Genomic DNA, 20,254 nt, shown 5'->3' on the forward strand with positions numbered 1-20,254 from the left:
ACAGGGGGCTTACCAAAGGCGTGAGAAACCGGCCTCAGCATTCTGCTGTGAATGCTTTTCCTCTTGGACTTGGGTGTCATCTACAGAGTACAAACAGCATCATTTGTAAAACGTGTACCATTTGCAAAACACTTGTAAAGCAAAAAAAATGTTTATATGACATACAAATTACCATAGCAACACATTGTTCAGTTCAGTTAACTGAACTGAAGCACAGGTTTGTACGTTGTTCCTGGTGAATTACAAGTCAATACCACTTAACACTGATTCAACGTGTAACCAAATAAAGATATTTGACATGACTTAGTCGACAACATTTTCTGCCACCTCCAATATGAAACGAGACTTCCACAGATCAGCGGCAAGTAGTCAAAGCAAAATGGTACCAAACAGAGGCTGATTTGCTTGGACACTGTTGTGTCTGATATATCAAGTTTCCCTCAAACTGGGGTGAACAGCCCTTCCGTGCTGAACTAATACAACGGAAATGTCCATTGTGTTTATAGAGCATAAACTCTGTGATTGATTTTCCATCTATTGTGGTTAGACAGAAGGAACTGCTTGGCTGCTTTCTGATAAGAGGGCTGTTTTTGCTTCCCAAGTTCCGCCCTTCAAAAAATCAGTCTTTTCTCAACAGCTGCAAAAGGAAGGCGTATTTCTGTGAATCGTTTTTCGACGTTGTCTGCAGTGAGACAGACATTATTCACCACAGCTCCCTGAACCAGGTTCAGACACCATCCTACACGACTTTACAGATTTGCTCTGTCTGCCCTTCAGCACATTAAACAGATCTACCTCGCTCCTAGGACACGATCCAGAATGTTCTGCACTCATCCTCATCAGGATCCAGCACAGTACAAACAAAGCCTCCATTTCCTGCACTGAGCCTTAATCCCCTTCAGCCATTATGAGGAATTTCCGCAAAGATTAACTCTAATTTTAGACGAGGATTAATAAATTACAGAGCAATAAAAAGGGTATTTAACGAAGTTTCTCTGAAAATGATTTCACTTTCATTTCAGCCAAACAGTTGAGATATACAGGCCATGAGAGAGAGAGAGTTACTAACACAGAGAGACCAAGCCGCAGGCACCGCATGCAACAGCAGGACAGTTACTCACTGGCTACTGGCGCAAGCACCTAGCCATCACCGCGCACAGCGTCCAAACTCAATCAGTCTGCACTATCTGTGTCTATGGCTCCAGATGGCACTGCAGGGCCCACTATCAAAGCACTAAATCATACATCTCTTTATACCCGGTACTGAGCCATTGTGCTGATTCACACAGAGACCAGCGCACAGGCCTCTGTGAACAGCAGCTCAGAGTGCTCACCTGGCCGTCACTAATCCCAGAACAGCTGGCTGGGAACTGTCTGTACAATACGTGCACTGAGCCAAGGCCAGGCAGCATGCAGAGACATAATACTGGACACAGGGCTGGGTGGCTTTTACAGTCAGTGAGTCAATACTACACACAAGCAATGTGCTGTGTCATTTTTATAGTCAGTCAATGGTACAGGCATTGCACTGCATCATTTGTAGAGTCAGAGAGTCAATACCGTACGCAGGCCCTGCCGTTTTCCTATTTAAGCTCAACTGAACTAGATATTCCTATTGAAGTATGGAGTCTATTTTACAAGGGAGACCTGGGCAAGATTGTTACGCATTAAATAAACATAAAGAATTTTCACAAGAACAAAAATAAACGATAGCCAGTTTGAACAAAGAATACCAATTGTTTAAAACAACTGCAACATTGCTTCCTGAATTATTGATTTAAATAATTTCATTGAAATGAAGCTTTCAAGGCAGAGAGCATTATTACAGAACCAAGGAGCCAGGAAGTAAAGCCTTGCACTTACTTACATTTACATTAAGTACCTGGAATTTAAGCAAGGCCTGAGAGCATAGATTATAAGAACTATGAATATGAGATTGTTATAAGTACAGCTTTCTACATTAAAAAGTAAAAGATTTTTTAGTCAGTATAACCTAAAGTTACTCTCACGGCCAGTGAGACAATATTAAAGGTGAAGCACAAAGGCATTATCTCACACAAGGAGTCTATGCACTACAGGTAATGCACCAGAAACCAGCCCCATTGACTGATACCTGTCAGATGCTCATTAGGTACTTCACAGGAAATACCTCACACAGCAGCAATGAGCCTGTGAACCAATCACACAAACTCTGCGCACTGTCTAAAAGCTAGCGCCGCTTGGTGCCCGGTGGAGTCCTGAGAGTTTCCCTCCACACAGTGTCTGACAGTGTGGGGCCTGGGGGCCTCTGCCACAGCTTAACATTCAGGAGCGCACCTTCCACACTAACCACGCCGCGAAACCGCGAACCGCAGCCGGGGCTGTCTGTTCATGTTTATGCATGGAGCAAAAAAAAACTAAAAAAACTAAAAAACTCAGCCTTGAATGATAAACCAGCCCACAAACCACATGGCCCACAGTATTAATAGTGTCTGGGGCACTCATAAAAAAAGAGAGAATTTCTGCCTTTGAGCGCATGACAGGTCCGCACTGAGGCACCGCTAAAGAGGGGCTGTGCTACACCCCGCATCAGCGCTCACGAAAACATCTGGAAGCCCTGTGGACTCCCCTCCATTACCGCCCCGCTAAAATAAGAGAGAAATTAATGAAGCCAGCTGCAGACAGGGGAGGAGGGATTCCGTCTACAGTCTCTCTCTCTCTCAAGGTCAAGCAGTTTCTCACCGCGCCTTCGTATAACCGACTCCAGCGAGAGGCAAGCATACAGCCCTCGCATGGGAGAATAATTACATTTAAACGAGGCAGAGAAAATGCACACGACCCCCTACCTCCACTATTTATTCAATGTTTATTCTGGCAATAAGGAAGTGTTGCATGAGTACACCCAAACACTTGGTGTCGGAGTACTTACTTCAAAGTAAACCACAATCTTACTGCATGTCTGCAGTCCATTCATTTTATAGTAATTTAAAAGCATAATGCATAATGAAACATCCTTCAGAAGTATCACTAAGCATGAATCTCAAAAGACAGAACATGTGTCTTAAAAGTGAGAAAAAGTATGAGGTCCTGTCCTTAACTGAAAAGTGAAAAGAGCCAATGAGATCAGATCATTTGTAAAGACACTCCAAAGAGGAGCCTTCCTCCCCCAGTAGGCGGGGCCTACCAAGCAGTGGTCCAGCTCCTCTAGCCTGTCTGCCTCTGTCTGTTCTGGACTGGCCTGCTTGGGGGCCTTCTCCTCTGGGGCCTCCGATTCCACAGATACCTGCTGCAGCAGGGGCTGCCCTTTCCGGACCAGGTGGTTTGCCTGGGGAGGGCAGAAGAGAGCATGCTCAGTGACCTGTGACCCCGTACCTAAACCCTTCCCACACCACCGTGTAAGGATTGGTCAGTCATGATTGACAGGGCAGAGACTTTGTAATTTAATCCTCAACAGCAGGTAGCTATGAAGATGATGGTTTTCAGTTGGTTGGAATTTAAATTGATATATACAGGGATTTCCATAACATATTTTTTTCTTGATTTGGCTCTGTACTGCACAATTTTAGATTTGTAATCAAATAATACACAAGTGGTAAAAGTGCATATTCTTTGTTTTTATTTAAGGGTATTTTTTGGTTTTACCCCCATTTAAGGGCACCAAAATATTTGGGATACATTAATGTTATGTAAATGAAAGTAGCTACGTTTAGTACTTAGTCACATATTCTTTGCAAGCAATAACTGCTTGAAGCATGTGACCCATAGACAACACCAGGGGCTGTTGCATCTTCTCTGATGATGTTCACCCAGGCCTGTACTGCAGCCATCTTCAGCTGCTGCTTGTTTTGGGAGGCTAGTTGCCTACATCATTACATAAATGTAAACTTGTAGATTGCTCATTCACTTTTGATATCGGGTCATTCAGAGCAGCAGTTCATATGAAGAACTGTGTATTTGTGTGGGTGTTTGCATGTGTGTGTGTCTGTGCGTGTGTGTGTGTGTGTGTGTGTGCATGCTTAGTGTATGGGACCTCACCAGGGTGTTCTGGGAGCTGGAGAGGGACTCCAAAATCTCGTCGACAATACGATCAGAGAGAAAAGAAGCCATACTGAGCTTCACTTCACTGTGTGCAGAGAAGGAGGGAAATCAGAAATTAGAGGAGAGAGAGAGAGAGAGATCAGGGGAAGAGAATGAGAGAGAAAGAGGGAGAGAGAAGAGGAGGGAGATGGTGTGAGAGTGGGAGAAAGAAGGTGGAGAGAGAGATAAAGAGAAAGTGAGAGAGAAAGAGAAAGACAGAAGTTTAATTTACGGGGGTCCTTGCTGACACTGAGCTCTGTGAAATGTGAAATCAGCAGGTCATCAATCCACAATGACACATCATAGCATAGGTGTCAGACAACAAATCAAAACACACTCTAACACTCTGTCAGTCTAATACCACAATACAGCACTATTGAGGAGAGGCCATTAAATACATGGGAGCGTGAATACAGACATGGTATATCCATCAAGACATTAGAGTTACCAAGACTCCCAGCTGGGTGTGAAAATGCACATCAAAACAACAGAATGAAACCAACATTATAAGGAACAAAATGGAACGTTTTTCTGGATAGAGGCAATGTTAAAATATTAACACTAAACCTATTAACAATAGTAAAACATACAGATTTTACAAATATGAAGCCCCCAGTTATCACAGACTACCCACCTAGAAGTACAAGTACCCCCCCCCCCCCCTTTCTAGCAGAAAGGCCAAAGTTTAAGTTCCAAATAAAATGGAACGGCATTTGATACGGTTGCAGTGTCCAGGCTCGGCCATGCTCTGACCTGATCTTGTTGATGATGTCCACGCCGGACTGCTCCAGCAGCGTGGTCTTGACGAAGCCGCGCGGGACCACCACCCTGCTGCTGCTGGCCTTGATCAGGTCCTGCCGCAGCTTGGCCTTCTTCATCACATGAGGACAGAGACCCTCAGCGGCGTCCACCATGCACAGCAACAGAGACTGCACCGGGGGGAGGGAGGGAGGGAGGGAGGGAGGGAGAAGAAGGGAGGAAAAGGCAGCGAGAGAGAGGGAGGGATAGGGAGAGGGGGAGGGAGGGAGAGGGAGGGAAGGGAGGGATGAGAGAGGGAGAGAGGGAGAGAGAGAGAGAGAGAGATGGAGGGAGAGAGGGGGAGGGAGGGAGGGAAGGAAGGAGAGAGGGAGGAAAAGGGAGCAAGAGAGAGAGGGAGGGATAGGGAGAGGGGGAGGGAGGGAGAGGGAGGGAAGGGAGGGATGAGAGAGGGAGAGAGGGAGAGAGAGAGAGAGATGGAGGGAGAGAGGGGGAGGGAGGGAGGGAAGGAAGGAGAGAGGGAGGGAGAGAGAGAGATGGAGGGGGAGAGAGAGAGAGAGAGATGGAGGGAGAGAGGGAGAGAGAGAGAGAGATGGAGGGAGAGAGGGGGAGGGAGGAAGGGAAGGAAGGAGAGAGGGAGAGAGAGAGAGAGGGAGGGAGGAAGGGAGGGAGGGAGAGGAAGAGAGGGAGAGAAGGAGGAAGGGAGAGGGAGTGAGAGGGAGAGAGAAGAAGGGAAGCAGAGAGAGGGAGAGAGAAGAAGGGAGGGAGGGAGGGAGGGAGAGAGGGAGAGTCTTCTTATTATAATACATTTGTTTTTGTTTTATGGGCACTTATCTACAATGCGGGCAGGAGGTTAGTCTGGTAATTTATTTTTCTACGATGCTTTGCTCAGACTGGGTCATGCCTGTTTGAATCCAATGGAAGGGGGATCAAGTGTGACCAGGGAGGGAGAGAGCAACAGAGTGGGGGTAGAGAGAGTAATACAGAGACATAATGAAAGAGCAAGAGACCTGAAAAAGACCAGGAAGAGACAGAAAGCTACCATATCATGAAAACCTTAATAGCCCATAACCAAGACAGAACAGCATTGAAATAACAAGACGATATTCTTAGATCTGATTGCTCAGGTTATTTTTATGCCCTTTCCCACAGTTTTTGGTCCAGCAATCCAACAACAAAAAGCCACAACTTCACTAAAAATAACTTCAGCTTGACCAGCATGTTAAGAGGTCTTCAGGGAAGTTTGCGCCCACAGGGAAAGTCTGGAATTGATGGAGCCTGATAGAAAAACCTGTAACTGTCACCGAATGTCTTTAATTCAGTGGATGATTTTGAATCAGCCAGGTTCCCCACCGAGGTCCCTGTCATCAAGGCCACCACTACACAGGACACAAGGCCAGAATGCAGCTTCTGGTCCCACCGGCTGCTCCCTCATGCCGCTCAGTGGAAATCGATAGGCGGGAGCTGGCAGGCCGCGGCCAGATCGAGCCCCCGGAGAGAACAAACATCCCAGCGCGATTCAAACAGACGCACCGCGCCAAGCGGAACCGCCCACAGGCGCACCGGGACGACCCCAGAGGCCCCTCAGAGGGTCAGCCTCACCGCGCTGATCAGCGGTGATCACCGCTCGAGTGGGAGATGACAAGCACGCAGAGCAGGAAAGGTGTACGGGGCCCGCAAATTATGCACATATTTACGGTGCGGGGAAGCAACCTGTCAATTTACTGGCATCTCTGGCCAGGCCCCGCGGGGGAGGATCTGCGTTACAGAGGGCTCTGGGGAGCCTGATGAAAATCTACAAGCCAGCGTGCCTGCAGACAAACCATTCAAATGGGGAAAGCCTACATATGGCATCCTTCTCACATCAGCTGCACCTGTTTAAAAAATAACATGGTATTCCTTCAGAGTTATCAGTTACGAAACAACAAAGATGTCTGCTTGCCAGAGAACAGGAGATCTCTGTTGAACGTGATCCAAGAGGCAATGTTGTCAAAACCAAAAACATTATTGCTTTTAACATGACTGCAGTACCTTTTCATATGGCTTTGGTTAATAATAACATTGTAGCAGTGGTTTCACAATGTCTTTCTTGCACCACTAGACTTTAAGCTATTAGTATGTGGATAAATATTTCCTCAATTGTTTTTACTGTTTCTATGTATCTCTTGAAACCAGCAACACTTTTTGCTGAGTGGACTATGGCTTAAGAAAAATAAATACATGAACTATATAAACATACCTCAATTACCAGAAAACAACTTTCGAGTAGACCAGACCAGTTCAGAGCACACACTATTTTCTGCTGCAACTAAAGTTTTTAGACCATTCCATAAAAGATTTTTTTTTTTTACTTAATATTGCCAGCTGGGTCCATGCCCTTCTATTTTTAGGTCCCATCTCCTGGGGACTTAACTGGATCAATTACGGAATTAAATCAAATGGTGTTTAGCTGTGATGGCTGAATTACCCCACCATGCCAGTAAAGCCTGGTGAATTGCAAAGAACTGAATAAACACAAGTACACAGGCAGACACATACACATGAAAACAGATTTTACTTGTATGTACAAACATGCGTGCACTTCATCTCTTTCTTTCTCTCCTTTGGTATTGTAACCGAGGACGTGTCTGACCATTTACCTGCAGCTGCTCGTCCATCACCCTGGTAACCTCCCCAGCCATGGACTCCAGTTTCTCCTGGATGGGGCTGGCAGATGGAATGCTCGTGTCCCCAGGCAAGCATGAACCCAGGTGATACAGGTTGCGCAGGAGCTGCAGGTGACACAGGGGGCAGAGTGTGACCCTTAACCCCTCACCTTTCACCTCTGACCTCGTTGGACAGACACAAAAAAGAGCTGGGGCTCATTCCAATTGCTTATTTTCACTCCTTGAATCCTTTCCTCGTGTCCTTTCCTCGCTCCTTAGCTCCACTCAATGGAAGACTCAAGGAAAGGATGCAAAGAGGGCAGGGCAGAGGGATTGAGGAAACAAGTATTAGGCAAATGGAACGTTCTTGTGCTTTCAAGTGTCAGTTTGAAGCCATGTCAATTATAGACAGAGCAGATGTGGAGAGGTGGATCCACAGGTCGATCATGTATAAAATGCTTCCACAGAGGCTGCACTCGTGTATCCTCACTGAAGCATTCTCCGGGAGCCTCCTCACTCCTCAAAGTATTTAACGGATAAGAATGTCCTTAAAGATGGCGGACCTCAACTGATTTCCAGGTCATTCAAGGACCGAGGAGAGGAGGACGGATAAAATTAGGGAATGGAATGAGCCCCTGGAGAGACCCCTGGAGGCCAGGCCTCTTCTCTCCCATCTCCAGCACTCACGGTTTTGGAGTTCCTGGCGTCTTTCATCAGGTTCTCTGCCACCTTCATGTCCTCCTGAATGGCGTCTGTCTCCGTGTAGCGCAGGGAGTTCAGGTGGTCCTGGACTTTGACGCAGATTCGGTCTATCACCTGGATAGGCAGGGCAGGGCAGTCACAGGAGGGGTCGCGTGGATTACAAATGACCAGATTCCCAGCAATGTTCTCTAATAAGTGTTTTCTTCAACTTAAGAGTCTACGCTCAATATCATTCCATATTCGTCATAATGTGTCATGCAATTCATTTTCCATGAAATTGACACCATTTTGAAATTGATACCATCTTAACTTCAAAATCTGCTTTATCTCTATAGATCTAATTAGCGGAGGGGCAGTCTATCCTTATAAGCTACTTTTGATTAATTTTTAAATCCATATCTACTTCAAAACAGCGTTCAACTTAATGCCACCTAAAGCAAATTTTAAAACAAAACCCAAATTGCAATTCATTTTCTGTGAAAGAGCACAGAAACCATGTGATTGACAAAAGGTAAAAGAGGTCAAGTAAGCACAGAGCCTTCTGCTGCTGGTCACCTGCTGGGTCGTTGTCGTGACGATGCCCTGCTGTAGCCTGTAGGCTTGCTCCTGGAGGTATCTGCGAGTCTCGTGGTTCCGGAATAAGTAGGATTCAATCTGAAAAGCAGGGGAGATATTTCAACGCCCCACACAATGCACAAAATGGGCCATATTCAGTACAGCTCATCTGTAGTGCAGCCAAATTTCATATTCATTCAAAACCAAAAGCATTACACAGAGCAAACAAACAAACCAAGACAAATACTAAAGCAAAGTGAGAACAAGGCGTGACATTAAAACAGGCTTGTGTCAACAGCCCACATGCACATGTCAGCGTCTGGGAGAAATCTCTGGGGGTAAACAGAAGGTTGAGATTGATGAGGTAGAAGGAAGCTGACCTTCATCAGCGCGTCCTCCGTCTTCTCCGGGCTGGACTTCAGCGCCTGGGAGGCATCGATGATGGGGATGGGCATGAACCGGATGGTGAAGTTTCTGTTGGATGAATCGGAAACGTGATAATCCACAACTTTCAGAAATGTGAATCACCACTGCGGATCCAAAAGTTTTTTTAAATTTCAAGTTTCTTGAGACACATGGGTGACAGTTTAGCTTCCACATTTCACTAAGTCCATACATCCATCCACCCATCCATCCATTCATTATCTAACCAGCTTATTCCTGGTCAGGGTCCTAGGCGGTGCTGCATCGAACGAGAGGCAAGAATACACCATTGCACCATACAATGCATTGTAAAGTTTGCCAGTCTATCGCAGGGCACACACACCATTCACTCACACACTCATACCTAGGGGCAATTTTGACTCTCCAATTGACCTCAGCTGCATGTCTATGGACTGTGGGCGGAAACCGGAGTACCCGGAGGAAACCAACGTGGACACAAGGAGAACAAGCAAACTCCATACAGAAAGGCCCAGGCCAGGATTCGAACTGAGGACCATCTCACTCTGAGGCAACAGTGCTACCTGCCGCCCACACTTCAGAAAGTTCTGTACAAATATGTATTCCGACAGTACTATATACAGAACTATTGTACTTTTTATAATAATTTATACACAGTATTATCATAAGATGCAAATAATATTATTTTAGTCACTATTTCTTTTTGAATGAGGCATGACATGTGTTACAATGCAATAGGAGAATAAATAATAGGCTCTTTTTGCCATTTATAACTTGGCATAAAAGCTCCAGTGTACTACACTTGCAGCAACACATTTTCTTACAATAACAGACTAAATCATGACATCATTAAGGATGATAGTTATCCTATGCAAATGTAAAATCTGCATAGCACACTGGATTAATATTCATGGTAGAAGGGAAAATGACTCCTGCTGAACAGGGATGATGGATTGTCTCTCAGAATAGGTGAGAAGCACATTCCTCACCTCCTCTTAGATGGGTCCTGGCACAATGGAAATGGGAACTGGGAGTTACTCAACCTTGTATTTCACATGGCAGAAAGAGCTGACATGCAGTATGTGCATGCGTGTGTGTGCATTTATTTCACTGAGAGACACACCGAATGCCAGCATGTTCACCTCCTGGCTTTGATAAAACAAGCTATGGTACAAGAATTACACAGTCACGTCAACTCAAGCCTAAATTAGATAGAGTTTTCCCAAATGCATATGGAGGCATTGCTTGCGAATATTACTCGCAGACACCTGACACCTTGACATCCGTGAGATGGGAAAATGAGTGTTTGCGGACACGAGGATGACATCTGGAAGTACGGACATGAACTATAGCTTCACGGTGACAGGCCTGAGTTTGGAGGGTACCCTGACAAATCAGCAACTGCAGGAAAAGATGCCCTGCACAAGGGCGGCTCTGCCACTTCCAGCGCTGCTGACAGACGTACGTATATGACAGAAGGAATATGATATTTATGGATGACAGGTAGCCCAGCATGTGCTAAGTTTTGTCTTCAGAAAAATCAATCCAACAACTTAATCCATCCCACACGGGCCAATTAAGAGAAAGGTTCTCTTGCGATTGACGCTACCTCACCTGTAGCACTGTGTGGCCTGTAATTTAAAAAAATAATCACTGACTTGTGGGTGACTGGCATCAGAGCAAGTGCTTCAGCTGCAGCGCTCTAGGAGTTTTGGGAAACACACTGACTTAAGAAGGACAGATAGTAAATTCAAATTAATAATAAGAAAAGGGTGGGGGAACAGTATGAAAGGTAGAAGACAGCTGATTTCAGAAGCACTGGTGTGAGTTGCCTGGAGATGCCGCTCTCTGACAGCAACACGACGGAGCGGAACCCAACCCCTCCCCCTGCGGCCTGGCTCCGCCCACCCTCAGCTGCACAGAGCGAGTACCAGCGCATGAGGGGACACCAGCGGTTCCCACACATCTCTCTCCCACTGACTCCTGCCCCCACTCAGCCCGCAGCTGCAGCTGCTCCTCTGTGCAGGGCAGGTCCCCCCGCTCGCTCCAGGGGGCCCTGGTTCCCAGACACATGGCATTCCCCCTTCGCCACACTCAAAACACTACAGCTCTGAGAATCACGCAGCCCCAAGGCATCATGGGATATGATCAGGCACTGTGCCAGATGTCTCAGTGGCACACATACAGTGTCCACAGACACACACACACACACAGATACTCACTTCTCCAGGGCAGCAGCCACATCCTGCAGGCCTTGTGGGCTGATGTTGTTTTTGTCCCAAATGACCGTTCTGTTTAAGTGGATAAACAAAAAAAAACAGAAAGATGTACTCAGCATTTTAAATCACATGAATGTCACACAGGTTTTACCCACCCTCTTCATAAAAGGAAAACTGTCATTTTTTTATGCATGTAAAATGTACTGGTTTTCTTTTACACCCTCAGGTGTTAGTTATTTTTCATACAAAACAAAAAGCATATTGTGCATTAAGAGCACACTTGAGGTACATACTGCACGAGGGCTTTATTGACTCTCAGAAAGAAAGCTTTACAACTCAGAACATTTTCCCTCTCAGTGTATCTAGTCCTGCTGGGAGAATGAATATTGTGGCAATGCTAACGCTCTCCTCCTGACCTGAGCTTGCTGTTGATCTGCAGGGCCTTGGCTAGCATCTTTGCCCCCATATCCCCCATGCCGTTGCCACTGATGTCCAGTCTGGTCAGGGAGGTGTTGCTGCCCAGGGCGTTGAGGACGATGGCCATGTCAGTCTTCAGCTTGGAGTCGGCCAACGAAAGGGACGTCAGGGGCTGGCAGGGAGCAGGGGTTTAAACATCAGCCCAAAGGACATTGTTTAATGCTGCTACTTTCATTGCACTCATTACTACTTATTTACTCACTGAACCTTGGGTTTCACGCCTTCAATTCATTCTCTAGCTCTGCTAAATGGAATCCAGTCCACAGGCACTTTAATTGAGGTTTTTACTGTTACCTTTCTTCCATTTCCCATTTGTCTTAGCATCTAGATATATATTCCACGACAATATTTGTGGTTGTCAATTCCAATCCAAATTAGCCATGGGCTAAAAGCCTCCATGGATTCCTCATTCTACACTGAGGGTGGTTTTCAGTTCATCTTGCGGAGACAGGTTTTATTTTTTATTACAAATCTCTTCCCTTGGAGGAGGCAGGAACCATAAAGCCACACCGCAGTATAATTCCAGCAGAACACTATACCTGTTTACTTTCATATCGCAGCTTGTGGTTCGATAACTCCAGAGTGCGGTCTTCTCAAAGGTCAAATCGCTGGTCCCAACAGCCTCTACGGCAGGCAGGGCCCTCCCGTAATTAAAATGGCCACGGTTCAGCGCATTCACAGCCGGCTACGGCACGGCGCACATTCCAGCCCTGAGGGCCTCGCTGGGTCACACAGAACCCACGTGAGAGACAGCATCTCCTACACTGCTTTCCTACTTCCTACTGTGCTTTCCTCGTGGAGACTTTGGCCTTCAGCCGTGTTTTGGTACATCCAAAGACGTTGTAAAGTTCAGTTTAGAATTGTGCTGCTACGCCCTCAAAGGCCGAGATTTGGCCGCAAGCAAATTGACGGTGCAGCCGTTTCCCCTCTTCAGCAGACAGTGAAGAGGCCTCAGACAGCAGAATGAACCGCTTAGACAGAGGGGACAGGGCTGGTTTGACGTCTCCGGGCGCATAACAAGAAGCTCATATTAAGGGGAAAATGATAGACAGAGCTAACAAGCTGCCGGGAGAAGAACAATTATATTTGCCACTCTGCCTCCTAATGAAAAGCTCTCATTTGAATCAGGGAGAATTAAATCGATGCACTTCATTCTGTCAATTTAAGGGAATGAGTGTGACTCACGGGGCGTATATCCCTCACAACACCTCCTCAAGTACCCTTTTCTGCCGGCTGATATTGGCTGCCAGGCTCGTACTGTCGAACTTACCGATTCCTCTTCCTGTATCATGTGTACCAGGTTATCCAGGACAGGTGCGAGATTCCTGTGCGAACAGAAATGAATCAACACAATGCTGTGGTTCCTGAACAATACTTACGGGAAGTGAAAGTGTCAGCCTTATATAAAAAACCAGCCTCTTAAAAATGTTTTCCCAGCATAACTGCATGAATACATGCGTTCCCACAGCACAAACGCATGACTGCATACTCTCCGAGTTCAGCTACTAAGATCTGATAATTTCCCGAGTATTCTGACACATATGCCTTCCATAGACTCTGCCCCTGCCCCCCACTCACAACTCCCCTCCAATGCCCAGACGCACAGCTGAATTCTTACTTTGATTTGATGTTGTTGAAGTTCTTCCCCAGCGAGAGATGGCGGATGGATCTGTTTTTGGCCAGCCACACCAGAAGCGTGGTCAGGTCAGAGTCCAAGCCTTGTCAAAAACAAAACAAAATCCAAAAAAAACTGAGCCGCCATAATGCTCCACAACCCCAGCTGAGGGGTAAACTGTAAAACCAATGTACTGGTTTCCAACATGGCTTACATGCAATCAATTACGCACATAAAAGAGAAGGATATAGACATCTGACCCAACTCAGAAACACACTTCATTCGGTACCTGCACACCCCCATCCAACAAAATAATTACATTTTTTTTCCCCAAAGAGAATGAAGGTATTTTATGCTCCAGCTACTCTTTCCAAAGGCACACAATTTCCAGCTCAATTTGCCCCCCACCCCCAACTTTACACAGTAAAATATATTTCATTATAAAAGGCTTCATTAAAGCCAACAGTCCCATCAGGAGTCTGTAAATGGTTTAATATGAATCTTTCCTGACGGGAGATAAACCAGGCAGAGGTAATGAGCTGATTCCAGGTAGTATCCTTTCCAATCTGCACCAGACGGGGAAGGATAATTCCCCCTTAGTTTGCCATACTCAGACCTGTGAGCAACTGTGTGCAGCAACAAACTCAAAACCCCCCAATGGTGCTATAAGTTTAGGTGTCATTCATCCCAGTTTCATAATGTACTGGCATAAGAATATCATCACATACTGTACTAAGATGGACTCATATCAGCTGTAATTGTGGATTATAAATAATATACATATAGAATGCTGAACATTTGAAATAAAGTTACAAGTGAATAGATAGAAAGGAAATGAAAGATGGATGAGGAGATGGAGATATGAATGGAAGGCTCAGACAGATTGGTAATGGATGGATGGATGAGCCGATGAAAGGATGCGTGCAGGTGACCGGTGGGTGGCGGGTTAGAAGGACGATGCAGGAATGGAGCAGTGGGTGGAGCTCTGGCTGATGGAGGAGGAGGAGGATCATACCGTTGTCAGATATATCCAGACTGGAGATGTTGGGGATCTCCGCTATGCAGCCCTCCAAGATCTGAGAGCCAGCAGACCGCAGCTGGAGCCAACAGAAAAAAAGCATCAGGCAGTTCAAGAGAGAAATTAAGATCCAGGCCTTTAGTTATGGGATAGAATCACACCCAGCTTATTAAACACTGGAGCTATTTTCGAATACTAATACCTTATTCTTATATAAAACAGCACTTGAACAACAGCTTCATTTTTAGTTAATAACCAGTTTGTTTTCATTAATGATAAACATCAAATGTTGGACAAAATATCATAATTCAGACTTAATGATACATTTTCCATCATTTTAATTTGTTTTCTAAAAATATTAAAAGACTCATTTTAATATTAGAAATCTAAATCTCTCTAGGCAGGAAACCAGGAAAGTCTGGGAATTTGTATGTGAAACAAAGCAAACACCCGTACCATTCATTTCAAAGGGAAATCAAAAATCAAAATGCTAACATGAACCAGATGTTCAAAGTGTGTGTTGACATCACAGCTGTGAAAACAGACAAAAGCACACAGTGGAGGAAAAAAAGACACGGGTGGCTAGTCTGAGGTTGACACCCAGGCTCACAAAAGCCCGTGGCTCTTAAAGAGGTTATGAAAGTATAACGCCGCATTATTCATTTTTCATTTTTTATCCTGTCTGCGTGTAATCAAAACAAGGACAAAGCCACACTTCGAAAAATCTGTCTAGCGAAGCAAGCGCTGGCAGCGTAGCAGCCCCACTTTAAGTCTGGGCAGCAGAGGCCTCAAACCGTCAAATGAGTGTTCTTGGCATGGCAGGAAAACAATGCAGGACTGCAGAAGGCTGCCAAGTTTGAGGCACGGCGGAAACGGCGAGATTTAATGGCTGACAGGAGGGATTGAAACAAAACTGAGCGGTGAAGGGGCTGAGAGAAAGGCCTCAGTGTCCAGGACAAACACTATTTTGGAGCTCAGCGATCGCCAAGATTGAACCTGGGGGATTCGATTAAGCTCCTGGTACATGACCACTAAGCTTGAGTGCTTCCCGGTGATTCTGTGTCACATCATTCAATCTTTCTGTCTGGCGGGAGGAGGTAACTCCAGGTAACAGCGTTCATTTATTAAGGGCTGCCGATCCTGTCGGAGCTGACTGCCGAAAACCCCACGGAGTTCTGGGACACGGCTAAGCCACGGCAAACGAAAATAGCGGGAAAGAGAACGGAACTGAGATCAGAGCAATAGGAATACTAGTAGGACATATATTCTCACATGCGCGCGGATTGGCTAATATGAAATTTAATTAAAAAGGGTCTGTTGTGGCTAGGAATGGTGAGACATATACGGTGTGTCTAAGGTGAGGAATGTTGCCAATGGGTTTTAGGGGCTGAAAGTTATTTCATTAAGCTTCTGTAGCAAGCGTGATACTTACACAGTGGCCGAGCTTGGATAAGCAATAAGGGAGAGAGCAGAACAGCGTCAAAGCTCAGAAAGAAACCGCATGTACAGCAGGGCAGGGAGAAGCAAGCTCCCTATTCTCCAGCAGCCGACAGACATAAAAAGATCTTTCCAACAAGTAGTTAATCCTACCATCCTCCACACAAAATGCATTAATTCCGAGCAGATTAAACGAAGAAGGTTTCTACAACTCCAAAGGAGCTCTAATTAAGCTCGCCACGCATTAGTATTCATGCGCTATCTTTAACAGTGTCATTTAATCCGTTCCTGGCAATCTCGGCTGGAGAGATGGCGATGTGACGCTATTAGTAATGGAGATTGGTTTTCCCCCTTTTTTTCCTCATGCCAGTTGAACCTTTTGTGAAGGGATTCTGTGAAAGCCGCGACTCTGACTCCACGCGTTTACGGGTCTTGTGAGGGAACCTTAAAACAATGTGCAGGGTTGAGATATTCACTGACAGCACGTCGCCATTGAAATGGTATGGGTGACTCACGCTAGGCAACAGACACACAGCCCCCCTTTGACTCAGAGCCACAGTCTGTGTCAGCACCTCATGTGAGAGCTGGTGTGTGTGTGTGTGTGTGGGGGGGGGCGGGGGGGCGGGGGGTTAACCTCACCCAATCAAACTCATTTCAGATTTAATGATGCAATTATAGGCTCAGGTGGACTGGAACCACAACCAGTCAGGCTGTCCAGAATCAGAGCCCTGTGTCATCTCTGATACAAACAGCTTTCTGAACCACTTAGCTCTCTCTCTCTCTCTCTCTCTCTCTCTCTCTGCCTCCGCCTCCCTTCTTCTCTCCGGTCCCTCTCTTTCTTTCTTTCTCTCTCCCTTCTTCTCTCTTGGTCCCCCTCTCTCTCTCTCTACAAGTAAACCATTCGCATACCCACTGATTTTGTAATGAATGTGCAGACAAAACCCACACTGAAAAATGGAAAGCTAATCCTTTTCACTCAGCTGATACAGACACTGACTGGAGCAGATTTGTCACACCACACCATGCAATTAGGAAAACAGGCAAGTGGATAATTAGGTAACATTGGCAGACAGAAATATTCAGCACCTACAGGCAAAAGCTTTTCCAGAGATTAGAAGAGCTAAAATAGGACAAAATATCTGAAAGCGAATCTGCACATGTATCAAGGGCATTCTGACTTGAAAATAATTTTTAAAAATTATATTAAGATTAAGATTAAATAATAATCGGGAAGAAAATGAAATGAAGTAAAAGATTCTTGACATTCAGCATTATTGAAGTTCGTATTGTATAATTTCGTATGGTATTTACATCATCTGCTGAAGCTGAAACGAGATCAGTTTTTCGAGCCGTTTGGAGTTCTCTGTCTTACCTCACAACCATTAAGATCCAAGGAGACTTCCTTTAGATTAGGATTGCACGCCAGGCCAAGCAAAAGCGCTCTGAGGGTAAAATCGTTTCAGAGAAAACGAGGGAATCATTTTAACAAAAAAATACATTAACACTGAAACGGCATTTGAAGTCTGAAAACCAGAGCTGACGCTGAATAGATTCAGGCTTTGACTTCCAGTCTGAAGTAAATCCAATTCACAGACCCCCTCCATCAATGAGAAACATAAAGAGGGCTTTGCAGTTTTACAATGGGCAGACAGAGGATAATAAGCTGGCGTGAGCTCACTTGAGCGCTTCCGGAGGCAGCTTGGTTCCAGACAGAGTGATGCTCCGGAGGGCCGTGGCACTGCTGAAGAAACTCTTGAAGGAGGGCGGGACTTCTTTGCCTTTCCTGTGTTTTCAAAATCAACACAAAACCAGGGAGAGATGAGGGGAATCCAAACCTCATTTCGATTTGTGACAATTTTCGGTTAAACGGACCCATTTTCTTGTCTGTGTTTAAAGGATACAGGATCCTGGAATAGAGGCAATGAGCACATGGGTATAAAAGAATAACATGGGTATAAAAGTATGTTTTAGGCAATTCGCCCCACCAAACAGGGGTGGCCACAGCTGTGGAGCACATGAGGACACATGGACAATCAGCAGGAGGAGACACTGAATTACCCTGTTGATCCCAACGACCACAGCACACACTTTTTCAGGGCAAGGAGGTTCAACCGGAATGCTCACTGAAGTAAGACTAACAAGCAGCAGGCTGTTGAGATCAGACTGAATCTTCCAGGATCCTTGTGGATATTGGAAAGTATGCTAGTTAAGGTGGGAGCAGTCCATGAGATTACTGAATAATATCACAAAGCCTTCACTGACTTTAACAGCGGGTTTTAAACACCGGTTTTAACAGCGAGGAGACTGAATTCTAAGGATTATCTAAGGATAATCCTTCTCCTCCTTTTTCCTTGTGCTCCCTTTTAAAGCTGGAACTCTGAGCATGTGCCATTTATACAAAAAAACGTTCCTAAATACCTGTAAGATTCGACTGAATGAGTACCTGAGAGACAGAGGGTGGTAATATCGCACCTTACATCGGTTTTAAATAAAATTCCCTGGGGGTTATCAGTATGTGTGCAAATGGTTGTGAAGTCGAGACAGAAGCTGAGCACTAGGTGATGCCCGAGACCCTTACCTGTGAGAGACGACGCTCTTTGACACGTTGAAAACAGCCAGATGCTCGACTGATCCCCGCAGGAGTGCAGCACATACCTGGGGAAACAGGTTCATGCACATCATGAACATTACAACCCTAGCAAAGCAAATCAAATCCACTTCTCCCTCTCACGCTTCAAATTTCACCCCAGTGCATTCTGGGTCTTTACCGCTACATCTGACCATGATCCAGCTAGCCAGCTAGCCAACACTCATTGAGTGTACAAGCATTCCGCATAAATTAATACATATGCCAAGATTGGCATCAATAATTTGTAAAGTAGGAGGGGGATTCCAAAGTGCCTTACATTCCTAAACAATATTCATGAATATCAAGACATGATTTATTATAATAAAACATTTATGAAATCAAACTTCAAGAGCAAAATAGGACTGGTACTCTCACTCACCAGGTCCAGAGAACAGTCAGTGTTGGACAGGTCCAGGGTGGTCAGGTTGTTGGGTTGGCCCAGGAAATTGTAGAGATTCTGTGAGAAGTGGGGAAAAATGAAGTCCATTGAAGCAGGAATGAGTTTTATAGCCATAATACACCAGAGAAAAGTGATACTCAAGTATACCTGGTGGTTACTAGGCAACATTATTGCAGCCCTTTGTCAGCCAGCAAAATAATTTAGCAATAAATGTGAATATAAAACTCAGATAACTCAAAGATTTGATTTGTTTGGGGGGAATCCTCATATTTTTTTAAATTTGTGTAAGGATGTTACTGATGATTAACCACCAGATCATACATCCACAGGTCTGAAAGATCAAAAATGCTTTACTACATAAACCAGACACTTGATAATCACAGAATCCATTAAACCGTTTTATACCCGTTATGTTAATATAATAATCTATAGTATCTATAGTGCAAGAGGTCATTAGTCTAGGCTGATATGAAATGACTGACATCCTCAAGGGATCCTCAATGGACCCCTGAATGACTTTTCTCCAGATTAAATGTGCTGCAAACTTCGAAAGTCACCTGACCCACACAGGGAAATATTGCTTTGTTTCCTGGAATGACCTCCATGACCACATTACTCCACTGTGACACAGAGTTTAAGAGACAGCTCATAAATCTCACAAAGTGACGGAGGTCGATGCGGGTGAATTCACAAATTTACAGCAGCTCTCCATGACAACCACCTTGACAGGTCATGGCCTGGTCATCGACGGTGACCCCATGAGGAATGCCATCCCGTGCTGTGTTGGGGGGGGGGGGGGGGTTAAACTGATAACTGTAGTGGAAGCTGATTTAGCGGAAGGGTGTGAGGGGAGGAGGTATGAAAGAAGAAGGCGGAGCAACGCTTCTCTAAACACTCCTTACTGGAGAGCTCACTCTGTCCGTCTTAAGAATGACAGCATTAAGCAGCAGCTAATAGAAAATCATGCGTGTCCCATGGGATTGTGGGAAACATGCAGAGGAAGCGAGAGAGAGAGAGAGCGAGAGAGAGAGAGAGAAAGAGAGAGAGAGAGAGAGAGAGAGAGAGAGAGAGAGAGAGAGAGAGAGAGAGAGAGAGAGAGAGAGAGAGAGAGAGACAGAGAGAGAAGCACTGCTACAGGGTTTGACCTTGAACAGGCAGTGAACTGAACCCTCCAACCGATACGCACTGTGGCTCCCCAACCCTGACTGGTAGACAGGTGACTGAGATGATGCTCAACGAGGCCTGAAATCTGGGAACATTTGAGGGATGGTGACTGACATCGATAAGGTCTAACTAGGGGGCTGCTGGTTGGTAAGTTCAGCTAAAGCACTCATTATCAGTAC

At 45.4% G+C, this 20,254-nt stretch overlaps 1 protein-coding gene across 2 annotated transcripts in view; it reads right to left on the reverse strand.

Moving 5' to 3' along the window:
• Window positions 1–20,254, reverse strand: part of LOC118233823 (F-actin-uncapping protein LRRC16A-like) — a 65,012-nt gene that overhangs the window by 9,455 nt on the left and 35,303 nt on the right. For both annotated transcript variants that reach the window (XM_035429811.1, XM_035429810.1), the window contains exons 14-30: window positions 18,891–18,968; window positions 18,461–18,537; window positions 17,561–17,665; window positions 17,255–17,324; window positions 14,443–14,524; window positions 13,431–13,530; window positions 13,083–13,137; window positions 11,752–11,924; window positions 11,339–11,407; window positions 9,095–9,188; window positions 8,715–8,813; window positions 8,145–8,273; window positions 7,452–7,583; window positions 4,810–4,985; window positions 4,015–4,102; window positions 3,164–3,304; window positions 14–80 (exon numbers count right to left, since the gene is read on the reverse strand). In XM_035429811.1, the coding sequence (XP_035285702.1) occupies window positions 14–80; window positions 3,164–3,304; window positions 4,015–4,102; window positions 4,810–4,985; window positions 7,452–7,583; window positions 8,145–8,273; window positions 8,715–8,813; window positions 9,095–9,188; window positions 11,339–11,407; window positions 11,752–11,924; window positions 13,083–13,137; window positions 13,431–13,530; window positions 14,443–14,524; window positions 17,255–17,324; window positions 17,561–17,665; window positions 18,461–18,537; window positions 18,891–18,968 (1,735 nt within the window). The remainder of the gene's footprint in view (window positions 1–13; window positions 81–3,163; window positions 3,305–4,014; window positions 4,103–4,809; window positions 4,986–7,451; window positions 7,584–8,144; window positions 8,274–8,714; window positions 8,814–9,094; window positions 9,189–11,338; window positions 11,408–11,751; window positions 11,925–13,082; window positions 13,138–13,430; window positions 13,531–14,442; window positions 14,525–17,254; window positions 17,325–17,560; window positions 17,666–18,460; window positions 18,538–18,890; window positions 18,969–20,254) is intronic.

This window comes from Anguilla anguilla, chromosome 8 (assembly GCF_013347855.1).
Source record: "Anguilla anguilla isolate fAngAng1 chromosome 8, fAngAng1.pri, whole genome shotgun sequence".
NCBI classification, from domain to species: domain Eukaryota; kingdom Metazoa; phylum Chordata; class Actinopteri; order Anguilliformes; family Anguillidae; genus Anguilla; species Anguilla anguilla.